At 54.7% G+C, this 25,691-nt stretch overlaps 1 protein-coding gene across 1 annotated transcript; it reads left to right on the top strand.

Annotated features, from left to right (window-relative positions):
- Positions 1–25,132, top strand: CDON (cell adhesion associated, oncogene regulated; the record flags this gene model as incomplete). The annotated part of the gene is made up of 18 exons (XM_079545848.1): positions 1–67; positions 1,481–1,753; positions 2,510–2,653; positions 2,904–3,047; positions 3,243–3,530; positions 4,289–4,558; positions 8,273–8,556; positions 10,154–10,328; positions 10,808–10,936; positions 12,020–12,226; positions 12,849–13,030; positions 13,908–14,013; positions 16,558–16,680; positions 17,549–17,773; positions 18,403–18,662; positions 20,756–20,832; positions 24,181–24,431; positions 24,984–25,132. The coding sequence occupies 18 exons, from the start codon at positions 1–3 to the stop codon at positions 25,130–25,132; spliced, it is 3,354 nt and encodes a 1,117-aa protein (XP_079401974.1).
- Between the last annotated feature and the right edge of the window lie 559 nt (positions 25,133–25,691).

Consider the following 25,691-nt stretch of genomic DNA (forward strand, 5'->3'; position numbering starts at 1 on the left):
ATGCATTCGGCCCCTGCCTGCCTGCATGCACTGCTCGCCGCCGCGCTCATCGCCGCCAGCAGCTCAGGTAAGGACCTGTTGGTGAGGCTGAGCCCCAAGCTTTGCTCTCTGGGGTCTCTGTGGATGAGCTGGGACTCTGATTCTCATCTCGATTCCCGTGGGGTTGGGAGGGGTTTGCAGCTTGCGAAGGGAAAGGGGAGTGGGATCTCTGAGCTGCGAACGTCGATGCGAGGCGGTGGTTGGAATGGCTCTGGCATGTAGAAAAAAGCAGAGGGATGGTTTTAATTGACACATCTGCTCTGTGTAGTCAGCTTGTCTTAATGTAACCGCACAAAAAAGAAGCTTTTACTACTTTTAGCACTTCATAGGCAGTCGTTATAAGCAAATGGGATAAATTTTGTTTTTCAAGCCGTCGTGGGAGATGAGTTCCATCTGCGGGGCCGGCGCTGCCCGCTGTGAGCGCGGTGCGGGCGCTGCAGGACGGGGCAGTGCAGCCATCACTGCTGGCCCTGAGCTCCAAACCCCGCTATCAGGAAAAGCAGCTTTGTAATTAAAGGCTAAAATCGTACATCTGGAGTCCTGAGAAGTGCTTGGATACCGTTTTTATGGATTTCATGTAGTTGTGTTTTGTTGTTTTTTTTAAGTGAAGCCATGCTTTAATTTCCAGTTGTGTTTTATGTTTATTCAGATAGTTGGGTTTATGGTTCTGTTAAAAATGTGCAGTTTCTCATCTGCAACTCATCTCTGTAAGCGGCTGGACGGGCTGATTTGAGAGGCAAAGTGAGCTGAGGGCCCCACCTATGAGAAAGCTGCATCCAACCTGGATTTCATTTTCCCTGCTCTCAGTCTGTCCTGTCTGGGCCTTCTCAGCTTATTTACAAACTCAAAATCATTTTCCCTTGCCGCTCTTCCCATGTGCAAATATTCCCCCCCCTGTTTCTAACCAAACAGGACCTGTTGGTGTTAAGTGCCTTTTTCTCACTTAGTTTGTACAAAATCTTCAGCAAAGAATCCCACAGAAAACAAATGGAAATAATTCCCAATGTTTTGTTGGCCAGAACAGGAAAAAAATTCCTCCAACAAGCAGGAATTTTCTTCTGGCAAATCAATGGACTTTCCTCACCAAGTTTTCTGGAGCTCAGCCTTTTATTTACGAGCAGCTTTCCCTGCCTGCTCGCCTTGCTGAAGATAAGGGCTGCCCAATTCATCGCTCATCCCAATGAAGTCGTGCACTTGGTGCTCCCAGGTCCGTCGCTGCCCACGCAGCCTCGCTGAGCTCAGTGCATCGTTCTGCTCCCAGCCCCTGCAGTCCCATCTGAGCCCCTTTAAGGGCTGCATCCCGGCCGTTGCTGGATGCAGAGCAGACCCCAACATGGCCATATTCCGTTCGCATCCGTTCCTCTGAATGGCATCGCGGCTGCTCGTGTGGATGCATTAACAGGCGCTGCTCACTGACGCAGGGCCGTTTGCTTCCTTTCAGACTTGACTCCCCGCTTTACTTCCGAGCCCGTCTCTGCCGTCCAGAAGCCCGGTGGCCCCGTGGTGCTGCGCTGCTCCGCTGAGCCCCCGACAGCTGGCATCTCCTGGCTGCTGGATGGAGAGCCGCTGGGCAGCGGGCTGCCAGGGGTGCAAATCCAGCACGGGTCTCTGAGCATCGCCTCCCTGAGCACGGCGACGGCTGGCCGCTATCAGTGCGTGGCCAGCAGCAGCGCGGGCGCAGTTCTGAGCAGGGCTGCGGTGGTGTCCATGGGCAGTAAGTCGGTTTGGTTTGTATTCCTCACTCCGTGCGAATGGCAGAGACCTCAGTGCGTCTGTGTGGTTTGTTTTCCTTCTGCTGCGGAGGAATCGGGCGCTGGGACCCGCTGTGGGTCTCAGTCCTTGGAGGTGTGCGTTGAATGGAGCTCGTTGAATGGGAGGACGCGCTGTGTTTCCCATGATGTGGTGCTGGCTGTGGGTGTGGGGTGTTCCTGTGTGTCTGCTTGGGATCTCAGTGCTGTCTGAATCAAGCCTTTGTCAGGCAGGGTTTGAGTGATTTTGTGTAAGGGTATCTCATCTATGGAGCATGTCCAAAATCCTCCCGGGAGGAAAACTTCTTCTGAGTGTGAGAAGTGTTTTGGTAGAGTAGTGACCCATAGCAAGACCCTCTCAGGAGAGCTGTGGGGTGGCTGCTGTAGGAAAGCAGAGCAGCTGGGAGGTGCTGTGAGCACGAAGGGCGCAGAGGAGCAGAATTCACACTTCTGCCTTCCTTTTGAGGTTTTTGCAGCACACCTGAAGGGCTGCTGAGGCCTTCTGCTCACTGCTTTGCTCACAGCAATGAGTGGAGGATGCCACCGTGTTCAACATTGATCAGTTATAACCGCAGAAAAGCACTGTAATGTTTCTTATGGGAAAGCTCCAAGTGTTGACTTCAGCTGCACGCCGTGCTGCCATCAGAGCCCACGATGAACACCAGGCCCTCTCTTCCCTTTCCCACCCTCGGCTGCTCATCACCTCCCGTAATTCCCTCCAGGTTTGGCTCACTTCGCCCCATCGCCGACACCCATCGTTGTGGCAGAGGAAGGAGGAACGGCGCTCATCGGCTGCGCGGTGCCGCAGAGCAACCCCAGAGCTCAGATCCGCTTCCGAGCGCGAGGGAAGTGGCTGCAGCCCGCAGGTGAGGAGCAGCGCCCAGCAGCGGCCGTGGGGCTTTATGGAAGGGACTGTGATGCTGCAGGTGCGCACACGCCGTTCTGGGCTCCCTGCTTCATCAAACCCTTTGAAAATTAATGTCCTGCTTGTAGCAGCATGATTTTTTGTGATTCTAAATGTAGAGTGGGCTGGTTTGTATGACAGGTTGTTAGAAAATAGAAATGTCTTTATTTGAGATGAAGTTAAGTCAACTTTCTTCTTCCCCACTTGTTCAGATAAGTACCTAATTCTCCCGTCGGGAAACCTGCAGATCCTCAATGTGTCCATGGAGGACAGGGGGTCCTACAGGTGTGCTGCTTACAACCCCGTCACTCACGACCTCAGAATAGAACCCACCGGGAGGAAGCTCATCGTCACACGTGAGTGCTCAGCTCCACAGAACAAACACACCTGGAGGGCACGGGCGCAGCTCGGCCGGGTGCTGGCTGCCGTGCGCAGGGCTTGTGACCGCTGCCAGGTGGCTGGACCTGTGTTAAAAGCTGTGCAAGGCTTCGGGGCAATGGCAGCGTGCGGCCGAGAGGCCCCTGAGCCGATCCTGCTCTCCTCCCTTCCAGGTTCCTCCACCGCACAGCCCCGCATTCTGCACCCCCGGCAGCCGCAGGCGCTGGCCGTGCCGCAGCGCAGCCCACTGACCCTGGAGTGCGTGGCTGCAGGGCTGCCTGCGGCCGCCGTGCGATGGCAGAGGGACGGCCGGGACGCGCTGCGCGGGGGCAGGTGGGCCCTGCAGCACTCCCACCTGGTGACGGAGGGGCTGCAGCCCGAGGACTCCGGGAACTACTCGTGCGTGGTGGGGAACGGGCTGGGGGAGGTGACGTACGTCAACTACTCGCTCACCGTGCTCGGTAAGAAATGAAGCCTCTCTCACGGCCTCTGTTTCTGGCGTCCGATGACAAGTTGGATATTAAAACAGGCGCGTCCGTATCTCGTCTCTCCCTGGTTAAAATTCACGTTGGTCTCTTTTCAAACGCTCTGCAGCCAGAAGCAGTTTAACAACCTAAGACGACAAACCACGGCACGCTGCTGTGCTCATTCTGCAGTGCTAAATGTGGGTGCGTGTGCAGCTGATGACGCTGCAGAGCTGGTGCTGTTTGGGGGCTGCACGAGAACAGAGAGCTGACAGGGGGAGGTGCTGTGTTTGGATGAGGGCAAAAGCAAAAGGAATTCCTTTGGCCACCTCTGTGTCCACGTGCGGTTCCCCATCTCTCCTTTCCTTTGCAGTCATTTTCCCCTCTGAGGTTTTGGTCTCCGTTGCTGTTTTTATTTGGTTTTCAGTGCGTACCTCAAAGGAACTTGGAAAACGGGCTGCTGACATAACGTGCACCTTTTGTTACGGGGACGTTGCCAAAGAATTATTTTGAAAGCACAAATGTTTTATTAACAGTATTACTGCAAACATGATTGGTTGGAATAGAAGGAAAGGACCATTAAATTAAGCAAGTCACGGGGAACAGCAGCCCTGTGGTGCGCAGAACCAGCACTGCGTGATCCCTTCTGAGCCTTTGTATGGGATAGGTTTAACATTTCACATTTCCAGAGCTATTTTTCAGGATTTAGGCTCAGATACGTGCAGTGCTCCACACAGAACTATTTCTCTTTTCAGAACCTGTCTCGATTTCCAAAGGACTGCAAGATGAGACTGTGGCCATCGGCACAACGGTGTCTTTGCGGTGCGCTGCCCACGGGAGCCCCGCTCCAGCCCTCACCTGGCTGCACAACGCTGCACCCCTCCGTGCTTCCCCGCGGCATTTCCTGCAGGGGAGCAGCCTGCAGATACGTGGTGTCACCATGCAGGACTCCGGTGTGTACCAGTGCGTCGCAGATAACGGCGTTGGCTTTGCGCAGTCAGCCGGGAGGCTTCACGTGCAGGCAGGTAGGAGCACTGCAGGCCTCCGGGAAAGCAAATTAAGTCTGTAAGGACTGTGGAATCACTGAGGTTGAAAGAGAGCTCCTGGGTGCCCAGTCCAACCCACCGTGCCCGCTGGCTGTGCCCTCGGTACCGCATGGCTGCCTGGAGCGCATCGGGATGGTGACTTGAAGCTTCGTTCTGCTGTGTTTTCTCCTCGCTGATTTTTGTCTCTGCTGCTTCCGGCCATCGTCTGCAGCTCACGGTGCAGATAAGTGCTGTCAGGTGCATGGTAAGAGCTGCAGGTGTTTCTGAGGTGTTGTGGTTGCTCCGCATTTGAAACTGCAGATTGCCAGCTGCAATTAAACCAGTTTGTGGTTAAATTCGGCACAGTTTATGCTGAAATGGAATCAGGGTACTGGATGAACTGGTATTCTGAACAGTGTGGGCTGCTGAGTAATTAAGCCTTTTTCATACCCTTAAGTTAGCAGAGCGATTTTCAGTTCTGGAGGTGATGCTCACGTCCTGCAGGCGTGGTGCAAGGCACCGTCTCAGATGGAGAGGCTTTGCTTCCTGCCCTGGGGGGCTGAGCTGGGCGGTTCTGCACGTATTGCAATTATGGCCTTAATGCACAGGGAAGGCGGAGTGGTTTGTGTGCTTCCATCAGCTCTAGAGTCACAGAATCGTGGAGGCTGAGATTTCCAACCCCACCCCCCGTGCCCACTGCCCACATCCCTCAGTGCCACATCCCCACAGCTCTGGGACACCCAAGGATGGTGACCGCCCCCCTCCCCGGGCAGCTGTGCAGTGCAGCGCTGCTCTTTGGAGGAGAGATTGTTCCTCATTTCCAACCTGAATGTGACACGGCTTCGTTTTCCAGCTCTTACAGCATCTGGTCTCTGGATGTTTAGCTGAGTGCCAGTAGGATTTAGGACTCTCATGGATTTCGAGCTTCATTATACGAATTGACTCATCTGTACGATTTGCAAAGATGCTGAAAGGTTCTCTTGGAGGAAGGGGAGGGGAAAAAAATGGAATGAATGTGATCCCATCAAGTGGTTCATTTGTGAGTTTTTGTTGGACGTTGCTGAATGGAAGCAAAGCTCAATGTCATCCCAGAGTTCAGTCTGTATCAAACAAAAACCCAACTGCTTTGCCTCAGAGTTTTATGGCTGCGAGTTCAAGTTTAATGTTTTGTTTATTCACTTTTATCGGTTTCTAATACACTGTACTCGCTGCTGATTGTGGTGCAGCGTGGTTACGGCATTTGGTTTGCATATAAAAGTCCTTAAGTACTTTCTGGGAGCCATTGGGGTTTCCGAGCAGCCCCCATCCGTGTCAGAACCACGCTCAGCCCGTCAGATGAGTGGCAGCAGTTTGTGCCAGGTCTCATCGGGTGCTACAGGCTGTGATTTCAGCGCACTGCATTGGGGTGGGATGAACCTCAGCTCTGCCCCAGCGGTTCTTCTGCGCTCCAGCACACAGTGAGAGCGTTTGGCTGAAAAATGTATTTATTTTTTTCCTTTCTGCTGGATCTGTTCCATGACCTGGTTCATTGCATGGGCTTCAAAGCTGACACGGCAGCTCAAGCCACCACCATAGTGAGAAACCACCGCAATGTAAAATGATAGCCTTGGGGTCCTGTGTCTGTAGCACTTCAAGTCTCTTTTAGACTCTTGCGGTGGTTGCATGGCAGAATCTTCCCATAGCTACAGAACAGCTTCTGTCCAATGGAATTGAAGGAGGAAAATGTGCTGCAGGAGGTGTGAGTGGTGGGCAGGTTGGTGTAAAGCACGAGAAGGAGCAGATCTGTGAGAGGTGGACAGCTGGCACAACGCACCCTGCAGAGGTTTCCCAGCCTTTGCACAGGCAGAGCTGTCAGAGAACCCTTACGTTCTTTGGGAAGGGGAGAAGTGCCGGGGAATGCGATCTGTTTGCACTGATGGCAAAGCACAAAGGTTGCTCTGCTGCCGTGCAAACAGAGGGGATGCCAGCAGGTCAGGAACTGCTGGTGCCTCAGTGCGAAGAGGGGCGGAGCGCTCAGCGTGGAGATGAACAGGCGTAAAGCTTCTGGCTGCTGCTGGAGGTGGGTTTGGGGCACTTCAGCTCTCAGTCTGACCCAGGGGGGTCACACTGGCAGGGCTGCGGGGCAGGGGAGGAGGAGCAGGCGCTCGGGGCGGCGCAGCCAGCAGGCTGTGCGTGGGTGAGCATGGGCAGCCACAGCAGGAGCTGAGCAGCCGGAGCTGGGCTTGGAGTTGCCTCATGGAAACTGTTACCCGGGATTGTTTTTCTGAAAGCAAAACACAACTGACTTGCCAGTGGGTGATGAGTCCCCTCCCGGAGCAATAAACACAGCGATGACTGCAGGTCTGCTGTCACCAGCCGTAACCGCAGCGCTCCGCAGGCCAGCAGGCACCAACCCATGTGTGCCACCCACAGACCCGCGTCCATCACAGCGCGCCGTCCCTCCGGCTCCCGGAGCCACGACAGCATTTGTTTCCAATATCCCGTGTGGCAATGCATCACTTTCTCCCGCCGCACTGACAGCAGCACAGACCCTTTCCCTCTGGGGCTGCGGTGGCTCTCAGCCGTGCCCGCCTTCGGGTTCCTCTCCTTGGGCCGAGCCCTTCTGCCTCCGAGCCGTGACGCCCTCCCAAACAAATAGGAAGGAACAAATGCTTGCGGAGTGTCTTCATTTTGAAAGGAGAGCTTTCCTTCCCTTCCCAGCTTTTTAAAAAGTGGCCAAAAATAGCAGCCACACTTGCTGCTGGTATTTTAATGGAGGTTTGGAGGAATCCGAGTCAGCCGGCCCAGCGCTGCCTGGGCTGTGCGTTACCGAGGAATTTGTTTGTTTTGTAAACCAAGTTCCCTTCATTCCCTTCCCCTTCCAGACCCCGCACGTAACATAAACCTCCCCGGCTCCGCGGGCGGGACGCAGCCCGGCACATCTGGGCTGCAGTGCTGCTCCCAGCCATCCTTCTCACCGCGCTGACGTTTTCTTGTCCTGCTCAGTGTCAGACGTCCAACCTGCCGCCCCTTCCCCTCCCGGCCCTGCGGAGCCCCGCACCCAAACAGTGCTTTTTTGTCCCACACTCTGATGCGTTGTATTTCCACCAGGCAATGGGCTGCAGGGCCGGGCTCTCAGGGCGCACCGGCACTGCGTTGTGCGCTGGGTCACTCTGTAAGGTGAGGTTGTTCTCAGCACACTTTTTCAGATATGTAGTCGAGTTGTGCAGCTTTCAAAGCTGATTGAAATTACCGTGAAAACCTCAGAAACGGAGGTAGGAGAATGTCCTCTTGTGCACACGCCAGTCCGGGGCATGAAACGTTCCTTGTACAACTGCAATTAATGTAAAATTACTCCGTTTGTGTCACAAGTGGGGCTGTATGTCTTTGCTGTTAATATGCAGTGCTGCTGCTCCCTGTCTGAAGGTGGCAGCCGGGCTGTGCCCACGGATGGTGCCTGCTGGCTGCTTGGTCTTTGGCCAAGGGGAAAGTGAAGAGGGGAAAGCAGGGCTGAGTGCAGCAGGTCTGCATGGGGACCCCTCGGCTGCGCTTTGCTCTGCCTTCATTGGGCACCAGCAGGTCTGTGATTTCATACAGTCGGAGCATGGTTTGAGTCAGAAGGGAGCACTGAAGGCCCTTGGCAGCATCCACAGCTCCAGCAGCGTGCCCTCCATGTGGGACGAGCGTGTGTCGCCCGGAGATGTAACCAGGTTCCTTGCTTTGCATTCCCTGTAGGAGTCGGCCCGAAAGCAGAAGAAATGGCTCTCACAGAGACTGCCCAGAGTGATGAAAGCCGCAGAGATTCCGGTGTGGAAGCGGCGTTTCCCAGCTCAGCTCCACCAAAGCTGCCTTTGGACACGGCTGCAACAGACAAACCGTGGGGCAGCATCTCCCCCCCCGAGGCGCCCATCATCCTCAGCCCCCCGCAGACGCTCAGCCCAGATGTCTACACCTTGCTGTGGCGGTCGGGGCGGGACGGCGGCCTGCCCATCAATGCCTACTTTGTGAAGTACCGCAAGGTAACGGCCCCTCCTGCGCGGCTCCGCGGCTGCGGCACACGGCGGTCTGCTCCCGGATGGCTGCGCCAGGCGGCGCGCTGCTCATCTGGATCTGAGTGGGACTGATCCCCGGTTTAGTTTGTTATGGTATCTTTATGGCCGTGGGGAGTTGGGCTCCAGGGCACTCAGCATCTGTGGTGCTAAAGGTGCGTTCAGGTGAGCCGGCTTGATGGGGTTTGCTGTGGCTACACTGAGATCAGAAGGAAAGCTGAGCGTTAGCCTGACCTATCAAAGGGAAGGAGCAGCACGCTGCAGCCCATTTCAGACTGAATTCATCAGATGTGGAGGTGAGCTGGGACTCCTTAAGCAGGTACCTCTCATGTCCTTGAAAACAGCGTGCCTGCAGTGAGCTGTTCTGAGGGAAACGAGAGCCCAGCAATGCCGTTCTTGCAAGCAAACAGTCTCCTTTGTGGCAAAGCTGTTGGGTTATTCTTCGTAAGCTTTTTAATCCTCCACATCCTGATCTTGTCTTAGCCTGGAGGGAACGCTTTGGTGTCTGACCTGTTAGCTCCTGAAAACCCGATGCCAAAGTCTGTTGAGACAATTCCTCACCCAAAGGAGGTGATGCTCACGTGGGCGCTGGCGGCTCCGATTGACCCCTCGGTGCTCTCCCTCCCCTCCTAACAGCCCTCTCCGCATGAAATGTGCTCACTGGTGCGTTTCTCAGCAGGGAGTTACTGTGTTTTTTCAGGGTGGTGCTGTCTTTGTGTCATAAATGATTTTATTTATTTCCCTCTTTGGGGGAAAAGAAAAGGAGTGTGCAATAACAGCACTGGAAGAGAGATCTCTTCAGAGGGGAGTGCTGGAACAGAGACCTCTGGCATAACCCTTGATAATCCGTGGCGTTTAGATCTGCCCTCCATGTTATATTAAAGTCTTATATTGTTTGGTAGTTTATTTTTGGTAGACTCTGTCTTTTCCTTCGGGATTTGGGGTAATGTTTTTCTGCAGAGGTCGAGCATTAAGGTCTGCCCTCAATCTGCTTCAGCAGAGCTGCTGAACTCACTGCTAAAGCATTGGGCGGGATTCTTTCCTCCGTAGAAAAAAGCAAATCTTTGGTCTCCCTGATGTTTTTTTTCCAGTCTCCACGAGGACTGAGACGTACTTTTGTTGCCCATTTCAGCCTTTAATAGATATTTAAAAGTGCTTAAGTGCAGGAAAAGCTGGGATGGGTCAGGGAGCACATCCTTCTTGTTAGGTTGTTGGGTCCTGGAACAACAAACTTCAACTCACAGCTGAGTGATATATTGAAGTCAGTTGGGCTCTTGGCGTTTTAGGTGTGAGAGAAAATGGTTGGTTTTTCAAAAGTGAGTGCATTTGTGGGGTGGGATGGCAAGGGAGGTTGGGCAAAGGAGCGCTGCGCAGGCAGCCACAGAGGTGCTGGTTTGAGGGCAAAGCGTTTGGAGATGGCAGCACCCCGCAAATGTACCGTGGTGAGGCAGAGGAGAAGGTGAGGGTCCTGGCAGGTTGGAGGGGTCTGTGTGCTGGGCGGCCGTGGATTCGAGCACTGCACTGGGATCTGTTGGCTGGTGCTGAGCTCTGTTTCTGTCCCACACAGCTGGATGACGCTGTGAGCACAGCTGGCGGGTGGCACACCGTGCGCGTCCCGGGCAGCGAGAACGAGCTGCGGCTCAGCGAGTTGGAGCCCTCCAGCCTCTACGAAGTGCTGATGGTGGCCAGGAGCGCTGCCGGCGAAGGCCAGCCTGCCATGCTGACATTCCGCACCAGCAAAGGTACAGAATCACGGTCATTCAGGCTGGAAAGACCACTGAGATCCCCCACCCCACCGCACCCACATCTGGGACACCACGGCCCCCGCTCCCTGCACAGCCGTGCAGTGCAGCACAGCCGTCTTTCCCGTGTCCTTGGCTTTGGGAGGACACGTTTCCATGTTGTCTGCTGGGCTGTGCATGAAATGCTCCCCAATGCAGCTGCTGCAGAGCAGCCTCCAATAGGTAAACAGCTGTGCAGCAAACATTGCTGAGCGTTACCAGCTCTGCGGATACCTTTCTTTTAGCTGCAGGCTGCTGGCTTTATGCTGGAGCATACAAACAATCTGATATTTTTCAGATCTCCGTACAGGATTTAGGTAAAAATGTTCTGTTTTCCCACAATTCACAATCCGTATGGACACAGCCCAGCATCACTGGTTTATTACTGAACTTCTTATCCAACCCCCGCTATGATGGGCTGTCTGTCTTGTGTTCCTTAGAAAGAACGTCATCCTCAAAAAACACGCAGGCTCCGTCCCCGCCGGCGGGCGTCCCAAAGCACCCCGTTGTCCACGAAGGGACCAACAGTTTTGGAGTGGTGCTGCCCGACGCATCTCGGCACAGCGGAGGTGGGTCTGTGGCTGTTTGTCACTCCCTGTTTGGCACAAACCCACGTTGACTCGTGTGCTTGTTGCTGCTCTGGCTGCTCGGATTGCCTCCTTTATTCCTGTTTGTTCATGGAGCCTCCTGGACGTGCGTTTCCCATGGAACTTCTCTGGGTGAGGCCAAAGCAGCACCCTCACACTGCTGGGTTTTCTGCTCCTGTGCTGCACTCCCCGTAGCAATGCTGGCTGTGCTGTGGGCAGTGCAGCTCCTGCGTGGCTCAGGGCAGCGCAGAGCAGTGTGTTCTGTACAGCTTCTGTGGGGAGAGGTGTTGGAGCTGGGAGTGTAACAGATGCACATCCTAACCCAGCGGGCAGTAGCATTTCAAAGGGCGCTGTCACCTGCGTGCTTGGCTCTCAGAAATGATAAGTCTTCCATCCATCACCCACATTCCTGCTGAATATCAGAGTCCCTTTTCACATCAGAGGAGCCGAGGGCACTCTGTGTGCCCCGCTGTGTGCCAGCTCTGCTGCTGTGGCTGCTCCAGGCTGTGTCCATGGGGGGGGTTAGCAGTGCCGTGCAGCTCTCAGTGCTCACAACGGCTGTTGCAGATTCACTAACGCAGCTCTTCCTGTTCTCTCTGTCCCAATGCTGTCTGTAACTTCCAGTGAGCTCCGTAAGTACATCGTTTGCTGCATGCTTCCTTTGCTCTTTGCTCTCATTTCTTCCAAGTGATGGTTTGGGCAGTGCAGTGCTCGTTAGTGTGGGTGGGTTGAAGTCTCACTGGGGCCTGGTGCAGTTTGAAAAGATGATGGAGGTTTTCCCCATTCACTCAGTGTGTGTTCCCGTTTGCGTTGGAGGTGGGCTGGAGGTGAGACGTAGCACTGCCACGTCCATTTGGATGCCAGCTCACCGAGGGGGGAATTCTGTTCCTCCATCCCTCTCCTCAAGCGTCCTTTCCAGAAGAGCAAGGGGCTCATTGATGCGGGAGGGTTTGGGATTCTCTGAGTTAATGCACAAAGTCTGATTTCATCACTGACTCGTTTAATCGGTTGCTCCAGAAGATGAAGTTCCAGCTGTGCTGGTCGTAACCGAATTCCACCCTTCAGTTCCAGAGGCTCCCGACCGCCCCACCATCTCCACCGCGTCCGAATCCTCCGTCTACGTCACCTGGATCCCCAGAGCAAACGGGGGCTCTCCCATCACAGCCTTCAAGGTGGAGTACAGGCGGGTGGGCCGGAGCGGCGACTGGCTGATTGCAGCCGACAGCATCTCTCCTTCCAAGCTGTCCGTGGAGGTCCGCAGTTTGGAGCCAGGTACTGCAGGCTGCTCCTCCGCCTTCAGATGGCTGCTGCTGCAGGGCGGTGCGTTGGGATGGGATCTGTTATGTGAATTCAAGTTGATGTCTGGCTGTCCAAATGGGAAAGAGAAACACTCGCACCGTAATTTAATGCTTCTTCATGCAAAGAGGGGGATTGTGTATTATTGCTATGTTTAACTTAATTGTCCTTCTGGTAAACACTCGGAATGCCTAAAAAACAAAAAAAAAAAGAGAGGAGAAAATACACTAAGGAGTTGTACGTATTGCTTTGTTTTCTTTCAGCCCTAAAAGCTCAGGGAAGGAGCAGAGGGAACGAACAGTGATTTCCTCTGAAGGCTCTTCTCAGTGCCACTGCTTTGTGGTTGAGGGATTCCTGAGCTGATGGAGTCCATCTCTGTGTGATGGCTCTGTGTTTCTCTGGAGTGAATTTCCCTCATCGCTCCTATAAGCTGTTTATGTTTCTGGTGGCCGCATCAGTCTGTGGCAATGAGTTCTGAGGTTTTTTTTCCTAATTGGATGTTGTGCAAAAACTGCTTCCTAATCTGTTTAGTCTCTCCTTGAATCCTGTTTCTGGTGCTTGTTTTGCTACAACTTTCTTCCCCTTTTTCCCTTTTAAGGAGAGATGTATAAGTTCCGTGTGATCGCTGTGAACAACTACGGGGAGAGCCCCCGCAGCGCCGCGTCCCGCCCCTACCAGGTCGCAGGCTTCACCCACCGCTTCTCCAGCCGCCCCATCGCCGGGCCCCACATTGCTTACACTGAAGCCATCAGTGACACCCAGATCATGTTGAAGTGGACGGTGAGTGCAGGCGGCTCTGCTCTGCTCGCACTGCGCTGCCTGGCGCACCGCGTGGGAGCTGCGTGGGCATCGCAGCAGGCAGTGAGCAGAGCTGTGCCCACACAGGGCCATCAGCTGGCCTTGTCTGCTGCTGTTCCTGCTGCTTACCATCTGTGGTCTTTAGAATCATCATAAAATGGTTGGAGGAGGCGCTAAGATCGTCGCCTCCAGCCATCACCTCTTCAGCCGTACCCATTCCCTCCCCCCATGCTGGTCTGGCACTGGTGCTGTGCTGCTTTTAGGAGCCCGTCTCTTGCGTTGCTTCTAGCAGAGGATTCATGTTAGAGAAACGTTTGCCTTTCCCCTGGTACCTTGTCTTCTGTAAACAAGTGCTTTAAAGTCCTTACTGAAACCCACAGAAATTCTTTGCTCTTGTTTTGAAATCCAACCCCCTGGTATACTTTGGAGGATTTAACGTGTGGAGTTCCCTGTGTTAGTTTGCTCTGCTAGCTTAGTCTTAAGAGATGTTAAGGATAATAAACTTGAAATAACCCCTCGTTCCTCGGGAGGCCGCATAACTTAAAGTTATACTCAAATATTCTGAGCTGGATTGGAGCGACCTGAATTCTGGCTGAGCTAAGAGTGGTTTTAACTTCTCCCTTCCAATATGTGCTCAGATTTTCAGGCTGTTAATGGTCAAACCCCACTTGAATGTCTGGAAAATGGTGTGGGAGGGGAAGGTGCCATCGCAGCTCGGGTGCTGGGAGATGGTGATGGGTGGTGGGCTGCGGTCAGCGGGGTGAGGGGTGGGATGGGGATCTCAGTGCTCCTGTCCAGCCTTAATGGCTGAGTCCATCAAATCTTTTCTTGTCTGATGCGATGCTGCATTCTCTTTTAGTACATCACATCGAGCAACAACAACACCCCCATCCAAGGGTTTTACATCTATTACCGGCCCACGGACAGCGACAACGACAGCGACTACAAGAGGGATGTTGTGGAAGGTACTGCGCTGTGTGCATGCAGGGCAGCGTGGCGAGGTGGGGAGGGACGCCGCGTAGCCGTGTTGGCTGTGTTTATATGAAATCTAAACTGCTTTTCCCAAGCAGAGCCTTTACCATATATTTCACAGAAGCAGCTATCAGCCCCATAACTGCGCGTTCTGCCCACACATGGACTTGTTGCTTCCTTCTGAGCCCTCGCTCACACTGAAACTCGAGAACTAAACAGTGGTTGTGAGGCTGTGCTGTTGCACCTCTGTGCGCAGGGCTGCCCTGCTGTGGTTCGTGATGGGCAGCGCTGCCTGGAGCTGTGCTGTGGCTGCAGGTACAGCAGTGCCTCGTTCTGCCTTTTAATCAGCTCTGTTTTCTCAGCGCACATTAGATCACCGTTTTCCTGGAAGAAGTTATTAGATAATGTCTGTATTAGTCCAGAAGTGGAAAAGCCTTTTAAAAACATTTTACTTAATGTCCTTATTGCTCGGGCTGAGTAAACGGAGTGATCTCATTCTGCCCCAATGGTGGTAATTATTTTCTCCCCTCATTTATTTTGGTTACAAGGGGAACGAGCCTTATTTTGAGTGTTCCCCTCAGCTGGACAACACCGCACCGAGCCGTGCTGTGCGACACGAACCTTTGCACTCCATAAAGCTATTGGAGATCCACCGTTTCTGCTTTACAGAAGCCCATGCGGCCTGCAGCTTCATCTGCCAACGTATCTTAGCCAGACCTTGTGCCAGAGCTGCTCTGCCCCCAGAACAGCTTCCTGGGGGGCAGAGGACAGAGAGCAGTTTTTGATTAGAGCGCAGCTGCCACGCGTGGGGAAGCTTGGTGATGTTTGTGCCACACGTCGCTCATCCTGCCCTGTTTTCCCTCTGCTGTCTCCGCATCCCTCCCTGCTACAGGCGGTGCTGCAGGCAGCACGGGGCAGTGCTGAGCTCTGCCGGCGCTCCTCTGCTCCCTGTTCAGTCTTGTTGAGGCACCCAGAGCTCTGCTCCCATCACGGGAGCGCTGCAGGCCAGAGCAGGGCTTGCTTAGCAGAAAGTCCCATCTGCAATCACTGCTCGCTGTCTTCCAGCAGCTTTAAGCAAAGAAGTGAAGGGAGAGCAGCCCAGGAGAGCAGCCCAGTCCTGCGGGTCTCCGTGGAGGCTGGAATTAAGATGTAAATGCAGTCTGATGTCAGTTGTTTGACTGTTTTCTCTCGCTAATGGTGCACGAAGAGGACAGTTAAAGTGCCCGTGCTGATTGCAGTCTCCTAATGGTTTGGAGCGGAAACCTAAAACCTGGTGCAGCGATTAGCAGTAGGAATGTGAGGGGGGCTGTGGGAGAAGGGCTGCAGCCTGCAGGGCAGCACCGGACCTGCCTGCATCCCGTCCTCCTGCTGGCAATGCGTAAATCAGGAGGTGCTGTGACAGCTCCTTAGAAACAGTGGAAACAGTTCAAGGTGGTATTTTCCAGGAGGGATTAGGAGCGCTCAAACAGTTAATTAAACTCCCTGAAGGGAAAAAAAAAAAAAGAAAAAAGAAAAAAAAAGGAGTTGCTGTTTATTAAAATTTGTCACAGGCCCACGAAAGTAAAAGCGGGGAGTGATTTATGTGGAAGCGCTCCGTGCTGCAGGAGGTGTCCCAGGGAATGCTGGCGGGCAGCCAGGGCTGACAGAGCGTCCCATTAGCACTGCTGGAATGCAGCCCTGCAGGGCGGGCAGCGGTGCTCAGCGCTGCTTCCTGCCGCATCCGAGCTGTGTGCAGTTCTGTGCTGCTGGAGGAGCCCAGCTGTGCCCTTCCTGTGCACGGTGCTGCTGGGGGGGTCCTGGTGCTCTGCAGCTCACCTGCGCCGTCCCTTCCCTGTGCCCCGCGTGCTGTGAGTGCTGTGCAGCAGTCCGGATGGTGGGAGGGAGTTTTGTTCCATGAGAAATAGTTTGTAGGATGTTGTGGAGCGCTGCAGGGCGGAGCGGAGCGGCTCTGTGCTGAAGATGTGCGCAGTGCACATCTGTAAACGCGGTGCTGTGAAGGTGCTGAAAGGCTGGGCTTGGGGTCCTGAGCTCAGGGACTTCCATTTGTGTGGGAAAACAAACAGAAAAACTCAAACAGAAATCCTTAAACCAAAGTACTTAAACCAAACCACTTGTTCATCAGAAGGCTTTGGCAGGATGCGTTTTGGGTCACAGTGAGCCTTAAGCTTTCAGACGGGTCTGCAGGCCCATAACAAAACCTTCTCCTCCAGCAGGAGAGCCACCGCTGTATGTTCCATGCAGCCCAGCAGTGGCATGGCGTGGAACTGTTACGGCTGGGAAGGACTTGTGAGGTCCAGCCCAACCCTTGCCCCATCCCCACCGCCACCCATGTCCCAGATAGGATCACAAAGTCACTGAGGCCAGGAAGGAGCTCTCGGAGCACTGAGTCCCATCCCCTGCCATCCCCACCGTGCCGCTCGTGGAGCCCCGGGGTGCTGCAGGTTGGGCACAGCCGCTGCCGTCACTGCTGTGCCATGGCCGTGCCCAGCTCTGAGTCATCCCAGTGAATGAAATGAGGTTGGTGTGTTCTTCCACAGGCACAAAGCAGTGGCACCTGATAAACCACCTGCAGCCAGAAACCTCGTACGACATAAAAATGCAGTGCTATAACGAAGGTGGTGAAAGCGAGTACAGCAACGTGATGATCTGCGAGACAAAGGGTGAGCGGTGCTCTGCTGCCCCGGGGCCGTGGGGGGGCTGCAGTGCAAAAGTTGTCTGTAACGAAGACTGTAATTTTCTGGAATGTTCCGAGGGATTGTTTTGTCTTCCATAGCGGGGATTGTTTTTAGTGAAGCTGCTGGGCTGCGCTCCCAAGGACGGCTCTCACCCCGTGCCTGCACAGCACAGCACAGCAGTGCCTTTGGCGCAGTGCGGGGTGCAGCTCTGGGTGCAGGGAACGCAGCCTTCCTCACACCCGAAGCTCGGCGATCCGCCGTGCAGCACTGCTGCCTCGGGGCGTGGGGTTCGCAGGGTGATGCTCGTTTGGTGTTCCTGCATGGAGGTCCTGCCTTTGCAACCCAGGCACCTCCTGAAGGTGTCCGTGCAGGTGGGGAATCAGCGTGGTGTGATTTCTGGGCTGCCTTGTGTTTGCTGTGATTCCTGTTCAGCTCTTTGTGTTTCAGTGTGGTTTGAGCACGGGGTCAGCAGGGTTCACATCAGATCCAGGTCGGTCGTCTGGTGCAGCAGGGGGGTAGAGATGTGTGCTGTGGTTTCTCCTGACCTCAGGAGCGGACAGATGGGTGCTCTGCAGTCAGAGCCATTGCAGTGTGCATTGAGCTGTATGTTTCAGCTCCCAGTGACCTCGGTGGGAGGGTTAGCGAGCCGGATGGCAGCCATCTCTTCCAAGGCAGATAGTTATTACCCAATCGCAGCTGGCCTTCTCCTTATAGTTTCTAATACTTGGAAGGTTCCTCCTCGAGGCATTAGGATTGTAACTCCAGCAGTCATTATTTTCATTTCATAATGAAAAAATGCATTTAGAAAACTCCTTTGGTGAACGTGCCCTTCCCTGTCTCCCATTGCACGCAGTGAAGCGCATGCCAGGAGTGTCTGAATACCCAGCGAAGGAGCTGAGCACCCCACCCAGCCCCCCCGAGCGGGCGGGGGGCAGCGGGGGTCCGTCCTCCGGCCCGGTGCGGAGCAGTGATATGCTGTACCTGATCGTGGGCTGCGTGCTGGGCGTGATGGTCCTCATCCTGATCGTTTTCATCGCCATGTGTCTGTGGAAGAACCGCCAGCAGAACGCCATGCAGAGTGAGTTGGTTTGGGGTTTCCTTTTGTCGCGGCGTCCAGCCCCATGCTGAGAGGGCAGATCCCCAACTCCTGCTCAGCCCACAGCGAAGCGGGGTTCGGTTCCTGGTCTTTCAGAGAGGTGTCAATGGGCAGAACCCAGTGCTTTGCACCGAGCACAGTGCTGGCACATTGGAGCTCAGTGCTCGTTGCCTGCTCAGAGGTTCTGTGCTAACAGAAGTCCTCTAATGGCCTTTCCTAAGGCGGAAATCGCCCCTGTTCTTTTCCTTGCCTGTGGTTGCTTTTAAATGTCCTCACTCTCCTGACAAGAAATCACACAAACTTCTTGCAAAATAAGAGAGTGCCTTCAGCTGCAGTCCAGGAGCGCTGTCGAGTTCTGGGCAGCAGTGGGTCTGTGGTCCCTGCAGGCTGTGCTCAGGAGCTCCCTGTGTGACCGATGGCAGCACGGCGCTCCCGGTCTGTCCTGCAGGGATGGCTGTTCTCCACTCCTACGCCTGCATCCTGAGCACCGAGAAACTCAGTTAGTTTACAGAAGCTGCTGAAAGAGAAAAGAGTTTCTCCTGTTCACTCCCCTTGGCAGTCCGGCGCTCTCCGGAGCAGAACTGCGGTCCTCACGCCCGGCTCTCTTGCAGAGTACGACCCTCCTGGCTATCTGTACCAAGGGGCGGAGATCAGCGGGCAGGTGATCAAATACACGACGCTGCCCGGCACGAGCCGCGTCAACGGCAGCGTCCACGGCAGCTTCATCGGCAGCAGCGCTGGCAGCGGCTGCCCGCACCACCACAAGGCGGGCGGGGGGCTGGACGTGGCCGTGAGCCGAGCGGTCGGGCTGCACGGCGGCTCCCTGCCCGGCGCACACCTGGACTGCGAGCGCGCCCACCGCCTGCTGAACGTAAGCCGGGCCGTAGCGCGGGGGGGATTCGTGCGTCGGTGTCAGGCGGCTGCGCTGCGCGGCTCCGCAGGAGGCGGCCGGGCTGATGTTTGTGATACGAGCACCCTGGTTTTCGATTGAATATCGGATGGCAGCAAGAATTCCGCTTGCTCTGGGAAATCTGCCCCTGCCCTCCTAGCAAACAGCTCCGGGAATACTTTGTGCTGCGCCGAGGCGCTTGGCTTTACGCGTGGTATTTCTCAATCTTCGAGTTAAATAGATTTCATTACAGCTGCTTATTCTGCAGCTTTGTGGATCGCCCGTTTTCCCCCACCTGCTTCAGATCTGTGACTCTAAGCCATGCTATTAATTATAGCGAAGCACAGACGAAGCGGGAGCTTCCATAAAATAGCCCATACATCAGGAACGCGGTGACGCAATGAGTGCCTTTTTTTTAATCCCTCATTTGTGACTTTTGAGACAGACTGCCCCCTTTTTTTTTTTTTAAATTGAAAATAAAATTAAAAACCAATTTAAATCCACGACCCAGCTTTTGTATGTTGTGGAAAAGTACTTCATTTGCTGAAATGCGTCCCGTTTCCAAGAGAGAATAATGATTTCATTATTGTCTATGGAAACAGATGGCTTGCATTCAAACTTACTAAACTTACTCAAAACTGTGAACATTGCCCAGGAAAACTGAAAGAAAAAGTTCAAAAGTCTGAGAAACAGCATGCTGGTTTGGGAGGCAGAAAGGGGGCTATTGTTTGTGTTGGTAATTGAACACAAGCGCTTCGTTTTATTGAACAACAAATTAGCGCTTGCACAGTAGCTGCCACTTGGATCACTGCAGTTTCAGGGGCAGAGATGCTGGGTCCTCACCTGGCTGTGCCACTGCTGGGCCGTTTGTGGACCCGCGTTTCTGTGCACCCTGCCAGCAGGTGAACTCCTGAGAGCCTCGGCCGCCCAAGCCCTGGGGAAGGAGTGGTTTTTGGCACTTGAAAGCCAGCCCCTAGGAAGCCTGGCGATGCTGGGGATGTCGCTGTTCTGTTGCTGCTCATCTGCTCCTTGGAGGCAGCACCTGGTGCACGTGCAGCCGCAGCTCTGCTCTGTGTCTCTGTGTTGAGATGTGGGCAGCAAACCCTGGCATGTTGTCTCACTGGAGCAGCTGAGTGTTGGATTAGTGCTGTTTTTCCCCTCTCTGTCTGCGGAGCTGAGTAAGGCAACCCCTTCCCACCCAGAACAGCAGAGCAGAGGAACAGGATGTTCTCATTCTCATTAGGACTCTCTTTATTGTTCCATTGATTGGGCTGAATGAGGAAGAGAGGGACTGGCAGGATGGCAATCAACACTAATTAGGCATTTCCTCAGCGATCCCTATCTGGCTGAGCAGCCTCCCTGAGCAGAACCCACCCTCACCGTGAGCTCTCGGCTCTGCTTGGGGTCCGGTTGGGGTCCCCCCCTGCCGGTTCCACAGACCCCGCTGGGCTGTGCCCACCCCGCTCCGTGCTCCCGCGCTGCCCGCTGCCCCTCACAATGAGGTATGTGTTAATCTGGGCATTCTGCTCGCTTGTAATGGGCCCCGCAGCCAAAACCAACAGCACCAAATCCCTCTCACCCGGAGTCATTGCTGGCGAAGGAATTACCCCATCTGTACAAATACCGAGTGTTTCAAAACTCGGTGTAGCGAAGTGCAGTGATCTAATCGGGGTAATTGCAGGAGGCTGGGATGGGTTTGTGCTGTGACATCAGCCCTGCAGATTTAGTGCCGTCTCCCCGAGCGGCGCAGCTCGCAAACGAACAGCGATTTGCTTTCATGTCTGTCATCGGCGTTAAAAATAAACATATTTACAGTGTGTTTATTAAATTAAACCTGAGCGTATGAAGCTGAAAACAGACCGGGGAAATTACAGCATACTTGTCTCGGCTGCAGTTGCTTACTTTGCTCTCCGACACGCGCTGGCAGCCCCTCGCCTTGGCTCCGTATAATGGCTCAGTGTTACGGCGCTGGGATGCGGCCCAGGGCTGGGCAGGGCAGGGCTGGGGGCTCGGGGCGCAGGGCTGGGGGCTCTGAGGCGCCGCTGCCAGCTGTGCTGACCGCTGTCTCCATGCAGGGCGGGGGGCTGCACGCAGCGCTGCCCCAGGCGGAACCAGAGTGCATCAGCTGCAGGAACTGCCGCAACAACAACAGGTAGCGTGGGGGGGGGCGGCAGGGGGGGTCTGCGGGGAGGGGGTCTGCTGTGTGCCGTGGTGGGGAGCTGGGCGCTCGTTGGGCGGCGCTGTGGAGGACGTGCTGCCTTCCAGGCTTCTGAGGGGGTCTCTGGCTATTTAAGGGCTGAAAGTTCGACGTTCTGGACAGGTTGAGGGGTAAATTTGGGGTCTTTTCAGTCATACTTTGAATTTTCTCTCTTATTAAAGCTGGCATTTACCTTCCAGTGCGCGTCCAAAGGAGCTGAGCTGGAGTTCAGCCGTTCCCAAAGGCTGAAAACTTGCATGCTTCATCTTTGTGGTTTTACCTCTGAAAATAGAGCTCAAAATGGCATCGAAATGCTTCATCGTCCCGTTACAGACATGCGGGGATCGGGGTCACCCCGGGGCTGTCCCAGAGCTGCGGTGCTGTGTGCTGGGGGATGCAGTGGCACAGAGGGGGGCTGTGGTGGCCTCAGGGCAGGGAGGGGCTGCGCTGAGCAGAGCTGTGACACCAATGGGGACGGAGCGGCCGTCACTGCAAACCGGCTGCAGCAATGGCAGTGACTGGGATGTGTGCAACTGGCTGTTGTTTGGAACGGTTGTGTGTGCTACGCTGTAATTAATAGCCTGTTTCCCAGTTTTAAGCATATTTACATTCTTAATTACTCTTTTTTCTTAAGAAAAAGGAGAGAATGAGTTCCATCCCACGCGACTGTGATGTTCTTCCAGCAATGGCTGAACTTTGACTTCTCAGCCCTGCTCTGTGTGACACAAACCACAAACTGTCCCCTCCAGCTGCAGCCCCGGAGGGATGGGGCACAGAGGGCACACGGGGGGCAGTGGGATGGGTCTGGCTTTGCCTCGGTGTTGTTGGAGGTTGGGCATGCAGTGACCTTTTAAATCCAAGCACGCTTTAGAGCTGGTGAGCACGGACCGTGGAGGGGTTCAGTGTTACAGCGATGGAATCCTCTGCTCTTTGGTTCTTGCTCGTGGAGCTCTGCTAGAGGAGGGGGCTGCCGGGCTGTGGGCGCCCCCTTTGCTGTGGTGGACAAAGCTGGGGAGACGAGTGTGATTTGTGCTGATTGCGTCGGGGTTCAAAGCAGATTTCTTTTTGTTGTGGATCTCTGGTGCTTTTGCTCTGATGTTCCCTGGGTCCTTGATGGTTCCGAGGCGTTCTGCTCCTGTCGGTTCCCTTTGGCACGCGCTGTGTTCCATCAGAGATCTGTGCACGCATCCCGAGCAGCGGCCCTTCGGGTTGGAGGGCTGTGCACGATGGCTGGTAGGATTGTAGTGCTGAGAATGGACGCAAGGCGTGTTTTCTGCAGCAGAGATTTTCCATTGCTGCTCCCTCTGGGCACACCCATGGCCAGTTTCCGTCAGAATGTGGTTTTTAAGCTAAAAAAGCTGACCTGCTGTCTTGGAGCTCCATTCAAGCCAGTGGAGTAATACAAAGCGCTGCACTGACCTCTGTGTCTTTAAAAAGAAAGCCCCATAAACATGCAAACCAAACATCTTAAATGGGTTTCTCTGAGAATTCTTTAAATAATGAGTGAGTGTAGTCAAAACCTCTGTGGAAAGAAATGCAAACTAATAAATGGATTTGTTTGAAGCCCAGATGTGTTTCATGTGGATTCTTCAGTGGCTTTTGTGGTATTTTGGTACTTGGAATAATGATCTGGAGGCGGCTCAGGGCGGAAGGACGGAGCGGGGAGCGGGGAGAGCCGTGCAGGAGCTCCATCCCGCCCCGACGGCACTGCAGGGTCAGTGGGCACAGCAGGACGGCCGGGGGCTCTTTGCAGCCTTCGTGGCTCTGTGCTGGCTGCAGGTGGGCGCCGTCGCTTCAGCTTATGTGGGGGGAAGAAGCACTCTGGAAAGGGATCCTCCCAGCAGTCGTAGGGTAAGCATGCAGGGTTGCACATGGTGAGGGCTCGGAGCCCACGTGGGCTGTGTGGGTGCCAGCTCTGAGCGCCAGCACCTGGGCAGTGCAGTAAGCAGCCGTAAGCAGCAATGTGTGCTGAGATGGACGGGCTCATCGCCGGGAGCAGGGCAGGCGACTGTTCTATTTAGGCTTGGCAGCAAAGAAATGCTCGGAGTCGTGTCCGTTTGGCACATGGGTTTATAATCTGTGCGTGGAGTTGGGAGCCTGTTCAGCTTCCCTTCAGTGCCTGGGAGTCGTGCTGGGCTCACACGTAACACAGAGCTGTGCTCCGTCTGTGGGGCAGTACTGGGGGCAGTGCTGGGGTCGGGCAGATGGGTGCAAGAGCACTGCAGGCAGGTGAGAAGGGCACGGTGACGGCACTGCACTGCATGCCGGGCTCCTTGCTTCCGTGCTCCCTGCGTATCCGTCCAGGGAGTGCACTGGGGGTGCTTTCCTGGTCTATGGCAGCTATACAAGTGAACCTTTTACTTCTGTGGTAATTATGGTTTTCTATAAAACCACTGTGAAGTGTGATTTTGGGCTGTCATGCATAGGATTTGCTTGTATAAATGTTCGCTGCGTCCACATTGTTAGTGGAGCTGCAGACACTGCAGGCATTTTCCCTGCCTGCTGCAGTGGCGTGGTGTCCGTTAAGGTCTCGAGCTGCTTTCTGAGGAAGGTTAAATACCTTGGCTATAACAGTTCATTTCGCAGTCTGACTCTGATTTCACAGCCCTGTGTGTCTCACGGGGTCGCGATCTGAGCTGCACCGCGCGGGATTTTGCCTTTATAGTGCTGAATGTATTTTTGTAGTTTGCGTCCACTCTGATAACACTTCAGCATTTGTTTTCCAAGGCACTTTGGTTTGTTGCTTGGGTTTCAAACCTGAGCTCTTTCTGTTGGCGGTGAAAGGCCGCCGTGTGGGGCTGCCCTGGTGGAGACCTGCAAGTCAATGGTCGGGTCACAGCGGACAGGGGAAGCAACTGAGCAAATGTTTGCAGTGTTTCCAGCTGTCTGTTGGGAGAAGAAACGCTTGATCCTTCTCTTCATGTTAGGATTGATCCAAAAATACATTCAGAACTCACTTGGCAAGATCTCTACAGTAAATAACACATGGTGAAGTACTTAAAAGTCACAGTTTCTCATGCTAAGTTGAGTGGTAGAAAGGGAAAACGTGCAGATGATCAGGGCTCACAGCAACTCCTGGTATCCCACTCATGTTGGATATGAGGAACAATCTCTCCTCCAAAGAGCAGCGCTGCACTGCACAGCTGCCCAGGGAAAGAAAGTCACCATCCTGGGGCATCGCAGAGCCGTGGGGATGTGGCACTGAGGGTCGTGGGCGGTGGGCACGGGGGGGTGGGTTGGACTTTGTGATCTGGGAGGTCTGTTCCTACCTTAATACTCTGTGGTTGTGGCTTACCTTCTCAGGTGTTTCACCAAGGCCAACGGCACTTTCAGCAGCAGCGCGCTGCCCCTCGTGCCCATCGTCGCTCCGTACCAGCAGGACATGGAGATGAAGCCCCTGAGCCACATCATGGTCGCCATGTGTTTGGCCTCCAGCATCCCCGAGCACGGCGGGCGGGTGGAGGAGGACGGCGTGGAGGCAGCCGAGCAGCCGCCCAGCCCACAGCCCTGCTGCAGGGGCGGCGCCGGGCCGCTCTGCCTGGAGTACGCGGACGGTGAGGCGGGGGGGGCGGCGCCCGGCGCGGGGACGCTGCAGAAACGGCACCTAATTAAACAGAAACTGGTAATTAAGCTCGCAAAGGAGCTGGCCGTTGGAAAGAGGGCTCTGTTCCACCCCCTGCAGAAAAGTGGTGCTGGAGCTGCGTGCTCCTCTCCACCGATGCCTCTACTGGGGCTCACCCTGCAGGCACGCTGCGGCTGGTTGCTGCTGGCTGGCGGTGCCTGTACACACAGCAAACGCAGGGGGTCCCGGTGCAGACCTAGGGGCTGAGATACTGCGTGCTCCCTACTGCATCTGGGTGGCCTAAAGCCGTGCTGCAGGGGAGGGCAGCTCAGGGATGCGGGTGGGGCTGGGCCGTGTCATCCCAACCTGCTGCATAGCAGCATCCATGTGCTTGCAGAGCCGAGGCGCTGTGCTGTTGCCCAACGCTTCCTCAGGGTTTTATGGGAGTAAACCCACTCAGAAAGCTTTGCCGAGATCCCTAACCTGAATTTCCTCTGTGCTCACGAGGCCGTTGAGCTGAAAGCACCTTGCTCTTGCCTTGCAGGTGACAGCTGTGCGCTCTCAGAAACACCAAACCACGTTCTGAGCTGGAGCCCGCTGGTTCTGCAGCCTGTGCCCAAGGACTGCAGGGACAAACCGGGCTGGACTGCAACACTGCGTGGTTCTGGGCAGCCCCCGCTGCAGGAGAGCTGAGGGGAGTGCTGGAGGGACTGATGGAGGGGCCTTAATTATAACAGAGAGAGTCACTATTTATTTTTTGTAGTAGTGTCGTATGAATGTATCTTGTTTCTAAATGGTTGCCTTTTTATATTATTTATGCCTTGAGATTCCTTTTTTTCCCACGCACCGTGAAACTAGCCTGGTTCTGTGTATATAAACAAAAAAAGATTGGTAATAATATAAAGAACAACGATGGGAAACTGCAGCGTGTGTTCGTGGAGCCGGCAGAGGAGCGCTGCTGAGAGGCTGATGGTGCTTTGGGCGCGGGGCTGCGCTGGGTTGGGCTGCGTGCAGACTGCTGTGCTGGGAGTGGGCAGAAGGGGATCAGCGCTGCTCGGCGGTGCCGTGCCGTGCTGTGCTGTGCTGTGCCCTGCCGTGCTGTGCCGTGCAGCAGGTGGAGGTGCTGCAGCCTTCACTGCAGCCTTGGTTGTTTGGTGGTTGGTTTTTTTTCCTTCCACATTTAATCGGAGTGAATGCAATGAAGCTGTGCTCGCAAAGCACTCTTTCTAAAAAGCAGCGCGCAGCCCCGGCT

This window comes from Tetrao urogallus (assembly GCF_951394365.1).
Source record: "Tetrao urogallus genome assembly, chromosome: 22".
Taxonomy (NCBI): domain Eukaryota; kingdom Metazoa; phylum Chordata; class Aves; order Galliformes; family Phasianidae; genus Tetrao; species Tetrao urogallus.